Here is a 13,514-nt window from a genome sequence, read left to right on the forward strand (position 1 = left end):
ATAGGCCAAGTGATCTTGTTGAGCTTCTGAAGCTCAAGGTGTGTAATGTGTGTTGCCGACAGCACTCATTTTTGTCTCCAGAGTGCATGCAATCCTGGCTCCCCTGAATGATATTTACTGTCAAAAATGTTCAGGAAGGGTTTGTTGCCTGAGGGGGGGTGGCGGTGGAAGTTAAAGGGGTCGAGGGTTAGCGCTCCTCTGGACCAACAGTTTCGGCCGCTGCAGTCACTTCGTCCGGTCGCCTTTAGCCTAGGAGTCCCGCCGACAGCAGCCATGAGTGGAGGCGTATATGGGGGAGATGAAGTTGGAGCCCTTGTTTTTGACATTGGATCTTATACTGTGAGAGCTGGTTATGCTGGTGAAGACTGCCCCAAGGTGGATTTCCCCACAGCTATTGGTATGGCGGTAGAAAGAGATGATGGAAGCACAGTGATGGAAATAGATGGTGATAAAGGCAAACTAGGCAGTCCCACCTACTACGTAGATGCTAATGCCCTGCGTGCTCCAAGAGAAAATATGGAGGCCATTTCTCCACTAAAAAATGGGATGGTTGAAGACTGGGATAGCTTCCAGGCTATTTTGGATCATACCTATTGTTGGAGGCCGCTGCCCTGTAGGGCCCGCAGTGGTGGCTGGCCTCGCCCTATGGCGCCGAGAAGCCCAGATGCAAGTGCTTTCTATTGGCTGACTGATCTCCTCCGCGTCCATGCTTAGCTCGTGATCAGTACATGTCCTCATTACCCACCATTAAGTCTCCACGAGCCAAACGCCTGACCCATTAAGGTGATTGGCTGTTACATCCCATAAAGCTGCGTACTTTGTGCGGCGGCGAGAGCAAGCAAGGCAAGGAGGGCAGGCAGCAGCTGCGGGACGAAAAAAGAGGAGAGGCGGCCGCGGCGCGAGGAGAGAGGAAGAAGAGAGAAGTGACAGCTGCACGAGAGAAAAGAAGGAGAGAGAAAACTGCACGACAAGAGAAGAAGGAGAGAGAGAGCTGCGCGACAAGAGAAGAAAAAGAAGACGGCGGCGGTGGAGGAGGAGGAAGAGCCAGGCACTCGGCTCAGAAGCTCTCCCATAAAAATAAAGACCTTAAAACTTCATTTGAGAGCCGAGTCTTCATTGTACTCGCTGGATGAGACAAGTGGTGCCAAAACCCGGGACCCCTCGCACCGCCACAAAAGAGGTAAGTAATATCCAGGTAAAACAGCTGTTAAAACTAAACAAGTCAAGTAAAATAAGTTAAGAAAGGTTAAAGCAGTATACAGGAAGCTGGGTCTAAGAGGGCCCAGGTACAGGGAACTGGGTGAAGTAACCCCCAGTGGACTGGCCAGGTATTAAGATTTTGTGTGCTTGTTGTTTGTCAAGAGTTCATGTCTTTGATTGTATTGTATTGTTGCAGAGCACTATTGTTTTTAGTTGTTTTAGTGTGACTTAGCATTGTAGTGTGGGTAGCATTTAAAGCTTTAGAAAATGGGTGGCAAAACATCACGGATCAGAATGGAGGGTCCGCTTAGAGACTTATTAAAAGCAAATGGAACACCTCTGAAAACAAAGACTGCGAGGCTTTTCCTCAGAACAATAGAGGAAGCTGCGCCATGGTTTTTGGATGAGGGACTCTTAAACATACCACGGTGGGATCACTGAGGAGAGGATCTAAGAAAGAGGGAGAAAGTAGAACCATTACTGGTGGGCACGAGCGCAATTTGGAAGTTGATTCGCGGGTGCTTAACTAACCTGAGGCCAACGTTTAAAGATACACTAGAAAAAGGAGAAGATATTTTAGAGGAGAAAAAAGAGGAACAGGAAAAAATTACACAAGGAATGCAAGGGCTAAACTTTGAGAGAGGAGGACCCCCAGGATCATGTTTCCACTGTAAACAACAAGGACACCTTAAAAAACAATGTCCCCAGGTAATACAGCAAGACAGACCCCAGAGAAGGCCTAAACCTGGAGTCTGCCCAAGATGTAGAAAGGGATATCATTGGGCTAGTGAATGTAGATCTATGATAAATGTAGATGGTAACCCTATCCTTCCTCGAGGAAGTTCAAAAAACGAGGGACGGGGTCCACAACCCCAGGGTCCGGCACAAATGTATGGGGTGATTCAAAAAGTGGCCAGGACACATTATCCAGTGACAGACCAAGGAGAGCAACACCAGGAAGTGCAGGACTGGACCTCTGTTCTACCACCAGAGCAATACTAATGCCAGAAATGGGAGTACAAGTCATACCTGTTGACTTTAAGGGTCCCCTACCTGAGAACGCCATGGGACTATTATTAGGCAGAAGCTCCAGTGCACTCAAAGGATTAATGATAGTTCCAGGAGTCATAGATCAAGATTATACAGGAGAAATTAAAGTGCTTGCTTCATCACCTCAGGGCATTATTTCCATTTCTCCGGGAGACCGAATAACTCAGCTTTGTATACTACCTAGTCTTCATGGCTCATTCCCGTCACAACAACGTTTCAGGGGAGATAAGGGTATGGGATCTACAGGTATTGTTTTGGCCTGCCTTACTATGGAACTAAAAAACAGACCTATGTTAGAATTAATTGTAAAAGGAAAAATTATAAATGGATTGTTAGACACGGGAGCAGACACAAGTATCATAGCAGAAAAAGACTGGCCAAAGGATTGGCCCACACAAAAGGCAAATCAAACATTGACAGGATTAGGTATTGCCACAGAACCAAAAAAGAGCTCCATGTGGCTACAATGGAAAAGCCCAGAAGGTCAAGAAGGACTTTTCCAACCATATGTCTTAGAACAAATCCCGGTGACATTATGGGGTAGAGATATTTTAAATCAAATGGGGATGAAAATAACCACAGAAGGAATATACAGTGAACAAGCACAAAACAATGAAAAAACAAGCGCACAAGTGGGGAAAGGGCTTAGGAATCAATGAACAAGGCATAAAGGAACCAATATCAATTAAACAAACAGGTGATAGACAGGGACTGGGTTTTTCCTCGGGGCCACTGATGAAATAATTAAAATAAAATGGAATATAGAAAAACCTATCTGGGTCCCTCAGTGGCCCCTAAATACAGAAAAACTTAAAGCAGCCCAGGAATTAGTACAAGAACAATTAGAGGCAGGGCATATAAGGCCCTCCACATCACCTTGGAATACCCCCATATTTGTTATAAAAAAGAAATCAGGTAAATGGAGATTACTACATGACCTAAGAGCCATCAATGCCGTAATGCAATCCATGGGGCCAATTCAGTTGGGCCTACCAGTCTTATCAGCATTACCAAAGGACTGGAAATCAATAATATTAGATATAAAGGATTGTTTTTTCTCTATTCCTCTCCTCCCTGACGACATAGAAAAGTTTGCTTTTACGGTCCCCTCCATTAATCATGGACAGCCTGATGCCAGATATGAATGGAAAGTCCTACCCCAAGGTATGGCCAATAGTCCAACCATATGTCAAATATACGTAAATAGTGCTTTAATACCAATCAGAAATAAGTACCCAGATATAATTATATACCATTATATGGATGATGTATTAATTTGCCACCCAGAACAAACAATACTAGATAAGGTATTTACTGATCTAATTAGTCATTTAAAGACAAGAGGACTTATTTTAGCACCTGAAAAGATACAAAGACAACAAGTTCAAGAATTTTTGGGCGCTAAAATAAACAGCACAATCATTACACCCCTAAAAACTTCTCTTAGACTCGACCATCTTAATACCTTAAATGATTTTCAAAGGTTATTAGGTGATATTAATTGGATAAGGCCTTACCTTACATTAACTACTCAAGATTTAGGACCATTATTTAATATCTTAAAGGGAGATGCTCATCCTTCTTCACCCAGAAAACTTACAGAGGAAGCCAGAAAAACCCTGGATGTAGTACAAAAAAGACTAGACGAGGCACAGGTTGATCGTATAGATCTGTCAGCATCTCTATCACTCATAGTACTTCCAAATAATTTAGTCCCTACAGGAGTCCTCTGGCAACAAGGACCTTTAATGTGGATACATTTACCCTACTCTCCAGGAAAAACAATAGTTTCTTATCCTGAAGCAATGGCACAAATAATATTCAAGGCATTAAAATCAGCCATCATAGTATTTGGAAAAACTCCAGACAAGATAATAACCCCATATAATTCAGAACAAATTTCTTACTTAAGCAATAATAACAATGATTGGGCAATTCTTATGGTCACAACTGCTGCCCAATTTGACAATCATTATCCAAAACATCCATATATACAATTTTATCTAAGAAATCCTGTGATTCAAATAAAAATTACAAAAAGGGAACCTATAAGACAAGCAGTGGTAGTGTTTACTGATGGTTCCAATAATGGTACTGGAGCATATTTTCATAAAGATAAGGTACAAACATTTCTTTTTCCAAAGGCTTCTGCACAGCAAATAGAATTATTAACAATAGAACAAACATTAAAAGATTTTCATAAAGTTCCTGTAAATATTCTGTCGGATAGCCATTACGCTGTTAATGCAGTTCAACAACTGGAAGACGCCTGTCTAATCAACAAAAATTCCACCATATCCAACATACTCTTAGTATTACAAAAACTCATTTGGAGTAGAACAGAGACATTCTACATAGGACATTTATTAACAAGACCCGCATCTAAGACGTCATCATCCCTTACCATTAACTAATACCTCTTCTATTTTTACCAATGCTTTGACAGGATTGCCTGCAGTTCTCTTTGATTCACAGACCGTTCTTTTACATCTTTTTCTTTACCAGGATGATGTTCAATTAGGAATGAAACATGTCAATCCTTATAACTGGCTTCTGCTTCCTAACACAAAAGGATATACTAATATACAGTCTTTTTTCAGTCTTCTGGGAGTGGAACATAAATTGTGCCAGTGGAACTCCTCTATTTGGGACACTTCTTCTTTCCTATCTGCTACTCAGTCTCTTACCTGTAATGGAAGCATAACCTTTCCTCCCACTCTGGTTTGTGTGTCACCCCCTTTCATGTTTCTATTAACTAACCATAGTACTACCGTCCTAAATTATTCTGAGGCTAACGTAACTTGTTTCCTTTCACAATGTTGGAATTCCTCCCAGTTTTCCATTGCAGTAACCAGTCTCCATAACTGATGAAGAGCTGCCTATGATTTTGTCTAGAAACAAAAGAGACTTCGGCATTACAGCAGCAGTGGTTACAGTGGTGGCTGTGTCTGCGGCTGCAGCTGCGGTAGCAGCGACAGCATTAGCTACTACAATACCAATAGCCCAAGCTGTCAATAATATAGCTGAAAGAGCCACCTCAGCTTTACAAACACAAAAGGTTATCAATGCCCACTTAAAAGCTGGCATAACTGATCTTATACTCCTGATAACCTTACCACTCAATTATGATTAGAGACTGAAACATGGGCAGACATCATGGCTCTTGGAATACTTATGGTACTGGGTTTGGACTAATGATCTGATGCCTTATGCATGTAAGATGCCAACAACAGGGAGAACGTCAGACCATCAAAATGGCACTTATGGCGCTTAAAACTGGCACATCTCCACAGGTGTGGCTATAATATGCTGGGTCGGTAGCCAATGACGGGTAAGCAAACAGAGACATATATCAACCTAAGACAGGTCCTCATCCCAAGATGGGTGAGATACCAACAACGGGTAAGAATATGTTCTGCTGTTATGCAACCTAAGACAGGTACGATCCCGGGGATCCAGAGTCACAGATAGGCTCATGGGGGCCCATACCAACCTAAGACAGGGTTCTGACGCCTGGAGGTCAGAATTCCGATGACGGGTAAGGATGGTGCTCGCCACATGAGCTATCATGATGACCTGATCCTAAGCCATTAATAAAACAGAAAGGGGAAGATTTGTCTCGTCCAGCGAGTACAATGAAGACTCGGCTCTCAAATGAAGTTTTAAGGTCTTTATTTTTATGGGAGAGCTTCTGAGCCAAGTGCCTGGTTCTTCCTCCTCCTCCACCGCCGCCGTCTTCTTTTTCTTCTCTTGTCGCGCAGCTCTCTCTCTCCTTCTTTTCTCTCGTGCAGCTGTCACTTCTCTCTTCTTTCTCTCTCGTCACGCCGTGGCCGCCTCTCCTCTTTTTTCGTCCCGCAGCTGCTGCCTGCCCTCCTTGCCTTGCTTGCTCTCGCCGCCGCGCAAAGTACGCAGCTTTATGGGATGTAACAGCCAATCACCTTAACGGGTCAGGCGTTTGGTTCGTGGAGACTTAATGGTGGGTAATGAGGACATGTACTGATCACGAGCTAAGCACGGACGCAGAGGAGATCAGTCAGCCAATAGAAAGCACTTGCATCTGGGCTTCTCAGCGCCATAGGGCGAGGCCAGCCACCACTGCGGGCCCTACTGGGCAGCGGCCCCCAACACCTATAAAATGCATGTCAAATCAGAAGCCAACCTGCATCCTGTTCTTATGTCAGAAGCACCGTGGAATACTAGAGCAAAGAGAGAGAAACTGACAGAGCTAATGTTTGAACACTACAACATTCCTGCATTCTTTCTTTGTGAAACTGCAATTTTGACAGCATTTGCTAATGGTTGTTCTACTGGTCTGATTTAGACAGTGGAGCCACTCATACCACTGCAATTCCATTCCATGATGGCTATGTTCTTCAGCAAGGCATTGTGAAATTCCCTCTTGCTGGAGATTTTATTACTATGCAGTGCAGAGAACTCTTCCAAGAAATGAACATAGAATTGATTCCTCCATACATGATTGCATCAAAAGAAGCAGTTCGTGAAGGATCTCCAGCAAACTGGAAAAGAAAAGAGAAGTTGCCACAGGTTACACGGTCTTGGCATAATTACATGTGTAACTGTGTTATCCAGGTTTTGCAAGCGTCAGTACTTCAAGTGTCAGACTCAACTTATGATGAACAAGTAACTGCCCAGATGCTTTCTGTTCATTATGAATTCCCCAATGGCTACAACTGTGATTTTGGTGCAGAAAGGCTAAAAATTCCTGAAGGTTTATTTGACCCTTCCAATGTAAAGGGGCTCTCAGGAAATACAATGTTAGGAGTCAGTCATGTTGTCACTACGAGTGTTAGAATGAGTGATATTGATATCAGACCAGGTCTCTATGGCAGTGTGATAGTGGCAGGAGGAAACACATTAATACAGAGTTTTACTGATAGGTTGAATAGAGAACTTTCTCAGAAAACTCCCCCAAGTGTGCAGTTGAAATTGATTGCAAATAACACAACGGTCGAACGGAGGTTTAGTTCATGGATTGGTGGGTCCATTTTAGCTTCTTTGGGTAACTTTCAGCAGATGTGGATTTCCAAACAAGAATATGAAGAAGGAGGGAAGCAATGTGTAGAAAGGAAATGTCCTTGAAAGAGAGTTCCCAACCTCTCACCTTCCTGTGTCACCTTACGTTTCATAGCTTTAGTATACTCAGGAAAAAATGACCATCTTTTGTAGAATGTTTATACATTTTTGCATATTTCAATTTCCACTTAAATTTTTTAAGGCTTTAACTAGCTCTATAAATTAAAATGAGTTTGTGCTTTCCTTGAAATGCACTTATTCTTATTACAAGCATTTTATAATTTTGTATAAATGTCTATTTTCTTTAAATATTTTGCTTTCAGTAAAATGCTTTCCAACTCTGTTTAGTATATTAATTACCAGTGGATGGTGGAATTGCTTTTTATTGACTAATAAAAGTTACTGCCTATGCTTTTTACCTCAGGCTTGCAAATTTAAATAAAAATTACTAGCCATTTCAGAAATTTAAAAAAATTCCAGGAAGGGATTTCATTAAGACAGAGACTAATAAATAAGTTTTGTGTAGCAACTTGCCTTCTTCATTCCTAGCCAGGTGTGTTTGTATATTTAAGGATGATTGATTTCATAACCCCAAAATTAATCTCTGGGGAAATTTGAGCTTCAGTGTGCCCGTGGGTTATAGATGTTTTTGATCCTGGGTAAAGGAAAGAAATTCTTCAAGAAGCTATAAAATCTTAAAAGCAGAAGTGCATCTTCTTCCAGGCAAGTCCAGCTGGAACCACTGCACACAGACCTGTGCACCTTTTTCAGTCTGTGCACATACACCAGTGAAAACTTGCCCATCCTTGGCTCTGTCTCAGGGACAATGGAGTCTTACTGACCAATTTATACACAGAACTGTCCACATCCCATAGTGACTCTAATGAAACCCAATCCCTTTTCCCAATCCCACTGCACAAAGAAAAACAATTAATTAAAACAAAATTAAAATAAATCCATAAGGCAGGCTCTTCTTGAGATCCAAGAGCAAAGAAGACGTTAGAGTTTCTCTGAAAGCTCTGAGGGGATTTTGTCTGTTATTTCAGAGACAGTTTCCATGGCAACTTCATTTCCAAATGCATTTTAGGCAGGGTTTCTCTAAAGCTATGTTACCTAATGACTTGCTTCAGTACAAGCAGCTAGAAAAAAAGAAAAAACGAGTATTTCGATTTTTTTCTATTTTGTACAATACCATCAACTTCCAAAACTTGAGACTACGAAAAGTGGCTTCCTTCATCTATTTAGTTCTAATGTAAACTATATATTAGATGTAACTTTACAGAGCATCTTAAGATTTACATACAATAACATATTTTTGCATATATATCTCATGCATGTGCATTAGATCTCAGACTTCTGGTAGATAATTGAGTTATGGAAGTATGGTCCTGAGCCAATCACTAAACACCATTAGGTTCCCAACTTTGATAAGAAAAAGCAAACTTGATCAGAAAGAAGAGAAGGTAGCAGATAGGACTCAGCTTCAATTAGCTTCTGGGAAATAAGTAGAATTAAATCAAGCCATCAGAAGTTACATGGGTCTGCATTAAAATGAACATTACATTGATTTTAATGAGTATATTTTTCAATGTAAGATGACAGGTTCAGAGATACAAAAATCATCATAGGTCATGCCAGAAAGAAACTTAAAGTCTTGTAGAAGTGTCTCCCATATTGACTATTTACTCTATCCCTCATAGTTCCCATTTACCAGGGTTCAGTTTCTAACCTTCTACACTTTTTCTGCTTCCTTAAAACTGTAGCTCGCTTGTCCCATGGAGTCAACAATACCTCTACATGAATGTCTCCAGGTTTGCGTTATAAGTCCTCAAGTCTCTGTTGAGCTCCTTCCCTCTGTATCCATTATTTTTTCTGGGTATTTCCAAAAGGCTATCCTATAGTCATCCCAGAAATTCCTTTGGAAAAATAAGAGGCCCAGAATAGCCAAAGCAATCATTAGTGAGAAAAGTGAAACAGGAGGCATCACAATACCAGACCTTAGATTATACTAAAGAGGTATAGTAACCAAAATGGCATGGTATCAGCACCAAAATACACGTGTACCAATGGTACAAAATAGAAGACATAGAGACAAAGCCACATAAATACACCTATCTCATCCTAGATAAAGGTGCCAAAAATATATGTTGCAGAAAAGGTAGCCTCTTCAACAAATGGTGCTGGAAAAACTGGAAATCCATATGCAGTAAAAAGAAATTAAACCCCTATCTCTCACCCTGCACAAAATTCAACTCAAAGTGTATCAAAGACTTAGGCACTAGAAGAAACCCTGCAACTAACAGAAGAAAAAGTAGGCCCAAATCTTCATCATGCTGGCTTAGGAACAGAATTCCTTAACAGGACGCCTAAAGTTCAAGAAATAAAATCAGTAATCAATAAATGGGATGGGTTCAAACTAAAAAGCTTCTTCTCAGTAAAGGGGACAATCAATAATATGAAGAGAGAACCTACATAATGAGAGGAAAATCTTTGCCACCTGCACCTCAGATAGACCATTATTTTCCAGGATATATAAAGAACTTTAAAACCTTAACACCAAAAAACCAAATAACCCAATCACTAAGTCAGCTAAGGAACTGAACAGACACTTCACAGAAATGCAAATAACCAACAAACATATGAAAAAATATGCAACATTTCTAGCAATTAGAGAAATGCAAATAAAAACTACACTGAGATTCCATCTCACTTCAGTCAGAATGATAATTATCAAGAATACAAGCAACAATAAGTGTTGGCAAGGATGTGGGGTAAAACGTACATTCATCCATTGCTGGTGGGACTTCAAATTGGTGCAGCCACTCTGGAAAGCATTATGGAGATTCCTTAGAAAACCTGAAATGGAACCACCATTTGACCCAGCTATCCTACTCCTGGGTTTACACCCAAAGGACTTAAAATCAGCATACTACAGTGACATAGCCACATCAATTCACAATAGCTAAAGTGTGGAACCACCCTAGGTGCCCTTTAATAGATAAATGGATAAAGAAACTGTGGTATGTATACACAATGGAATATTACTCAGTCTTAAAGAAAAATGAAATTATGGCATTTGCAGGTAGATGGATGGAGTTAGAGAATATCATGCTAAGCGAAATAAGTCAATCCTAAGAAACCAAAGGCCATATGTTTTCTGTGATATGTGGATGCTGATCCATAATGGGGGTGAGGGCAAGGGAAGAATGAAGGAACTTGGGATTGGGCAGAGGAGAGTGTGGGGAGGGGAAGAGGCATGGGGTGGGAAAGATGGTGGAATGAGATGGACATTATTACCCTATGTAGATGTATGATTGCACGAATAGTGTGACTCTGCATTGAATAGCCAGAGAAATGAAAAGTTGTGCTGTTTGTGTACAGTGAGTCAAAATGAATTCTGCTGTCATGTATAACTAATTAGAACAAATAATAAAAAATAAAATAAAATTAGCCTTTCAGAAAAAATGTGGCATATATACACAATGGAGTATTACTCAACCATAAAAAAGAATGAAATTATAACATCTGCTAGTAAATGGATGCAACTGTAGAAAAAAATGTGCTACGTTAAATAAGCCAGACCCAAAAAGTCAAAGGTCAAATATTGTCTTTGATATGCAGAAACTACTCCAAAATAAGGAAGACAAAAAGAGAAAGGGGAGAAGGAAAGGTGGATGGGGGTATTCTATCAAAATAGAAGAAAGATCAATGGAGTAAATTAAGGGGAATGATGGAGAAGGGGGAGGAATGGAATAAGGAAATAACAGTGAAATGAATCACCTTACCCAGCTTTCCTGTGTACACATATGAATATACCATCGTGAATCTCACCATCATGTATATCCACAAGACATTAATTTTTAAAAAAACTATAAATAATTACCTGAAAGATCAGTAGAGTAGAGGGAAGGAAATGGGGGAGGAAAGAGAAGAGGGAAACAGGAAGTACTGGGGACTGAATGAGAGCAAATTATATTCCATGTTTTTATAATTATGTTAAAATGAAACCGATTGCTAGGTATAATTAAAAAGAACCAATAAAACGGAGTGAGGGGTAAATGTTACTAAGGGCTTAAGGGAAAGAAGAATTGAAAATTCACCTTGAATTAAGTCATTCTCTTGACATAACTTATTTTTCCATATCACTCTTGCTGTGCTTATTGTTTATGGATCATTTCAAGATTATAGTCCAGAAAACTATATGAAAAACTTCTTCAAGGAAAATTATAAATTCTGTAACTTTGGGATATACTAGCACATTCATTATTTATCAGATGGTAAATGCCTTCTAAATGGTCCTTAAAAACTTGCTGGGCTGTGGGAATAGCCCAGAGATAGAGCACTTGCCTCCCAACTGTAGGGGGTATTATGGTTTGGATGTGAGGCGTCCCCCAAAATCTCACATGTGAGACAATGCAAGGAGGTTTGGAGGAGACATAATTGTGTTATAGCCTTAACATACTTGGTAAAGTAATCCCCAAAGGGGATTAACTGAGTGGTAACTGGAGGCAGATGGGGTGTGGCTGGAGGAAGTGATTCATTGGGGGTGTGGCTATGGGGTGTATTGTTTGTGTCTGGAGGGTGAAGTCTCTTTCTGTCTCTCTGCTTTCTGATCATCATGTGAGCTGCTTCCCTCTGCCACACTCTTCTGCCATGATATCCTGCCTCACCTCCAGCCCTGAGAAATGGAGCCTGCTGTCTGTATCTCTAAAACTGTGAGCCTGTAAATAAATCTCTCCTCCTCTACAGTTATTCTGGTCGAGTCTTTCAGTCGCAGCAATGAAAAAGCTGACTAAAACTGGCGGAAAAGACTTGCTGAATGTAAAGTGTGTAAATATAAAGCAATAAAAATCTATAGCAAAAACCCATAATGTTCAGAGATTATTTTACCTGTCTGAAATAATTCATCAGAGGTTGTCATAAGCAGACATTTTATTCTCATCCATAAAACAAGTAATATAAGATAAATATGATTAACTTTATTGGAACTAAGAAGTCTTTTTTAATGTGATACTGAAGACAATATTGATACTGAAGACAATGATGCCACAGGATTTCTGCCTGTCAAGGCCAGAAGAGATAGATGAGCAGTAGAAGAGACCTCCCTTTATTGCAGGTGCTGGCAAAGGAATAACAAAGTGGCAGAAATTGCTGGAAAGGTTTTAGCTAGAAAGTTACCAAGCAACTTAAAACTGAAAACTCTTCAAAACTGAAGACCTTTTTCTTAAAGGACTTAAATTCAAGAAAAGTGTTAATTAGTAAAATGGAGTGGTGCCAATTAATACAAAAGTACTGTAAAATATATCATTTACAAGAACTGAAAAGGGTAAAGAAGACATAAAGACTGCACTATAAAGTGTAATACCTATGGTGTTAATCAGGAAAAACCTAAAAAAAAAACCTTTCAAGTGTAATTAGTAGAAGGGAGGGGTGTGATTTGATGAGTAGGAACAGGGATATTATTTTAAGAGACATCTTAATTGCCTAATAATAAAGTTAGATTAAATGTTTTATATATGCAAAGAAATTGAGGAATGTAAAGAAAGCAATGTGGCAAAGTTCTTCTGTTGAATAGAAAGTACTCTATAATCCTAATCACAGACTGAGAAGACTAACTTTCTAAAGACTTTTGGAAAGGAAAACCACACACTCTTTTCATGATGAGTTCCAATATTTTATGAATCTTTATCTCAGGAACTTTAGTCTAATTACTGTCTTAACTCAAGAGACAGTATGGTTTCCTAGATGGACCCCAGGCTGAGTGGCTCTGGTGAGACTGGAGGAGCCACTGAATTATCTCCGCCTGGAAATCTATTCCATAAAAAGCAAAATAAAACAGACTCATATATGCTACAATATTCTTGAATTAACCAAATCAGGTGTTGTTAGCTGATGAATACTCCTCAGTTCTATTTTGCTAGACACAGCTGACAGCTAACTCCATCTTGAAATACTAAATCCCATTTCCTTTCAAGGCACATCACTTTTCTGGAACTTCTGGCCACCTCTCAGTCTCCTTCAAGAGCTAAATACTGATATCCAGTCTTCTTCCCCCGGCAGTCAATTTATGCTGTCTGAAATATATTGTGCACTCCATGCCTTGAATATTCTTTACTGATGACTTCCAAATCTGTTTCTATCTATATCTGAACACCCAACAGACACCTAAAATTCAACACATAAAAATTGATATCTTTCCTCAGAGACTCACTCCTCCTGAATTCCCTATT

The 13,514-nt window shown here is 40.0% G+C and overlaps 1 protein-coding gene across 1 annotated transcript; it reads left to right on the forward strand.

Annotated features, from left to right (window-relative positions):
- Nucleotides 1-159: 159 nt before the first annotated feature.
- On the forward strand, nt 160-7,731 carry LOC306640380 (actin-like protein 6A). Its single transcript, XM_079104593.1, is given in 3 exon segments — nt 160-595; nt 6,366-6,563; nt 6,566-7,731. Coding segments are annotated over 3 exon segments (1,305 nt in total). The 5' UTR covers nt 160-273; the 3' UTR covers nt 7,351-7,731.
- The last annotated feature ends 5,783 nt before the right edge of the window (nt 7,732-13,514 follow it).

Source organism: Sciurus vulgaris (assembly GCF_902686455.1).
Source record: "Sciurus vulgaris genome assembly, chromosome: 11".
Lineage (NCBI taxonomy): Eukaryota > Metazoa > Chordata > Mammalia > Rodentia > Sciuridae > Sciurus > Sciurus vulgaris.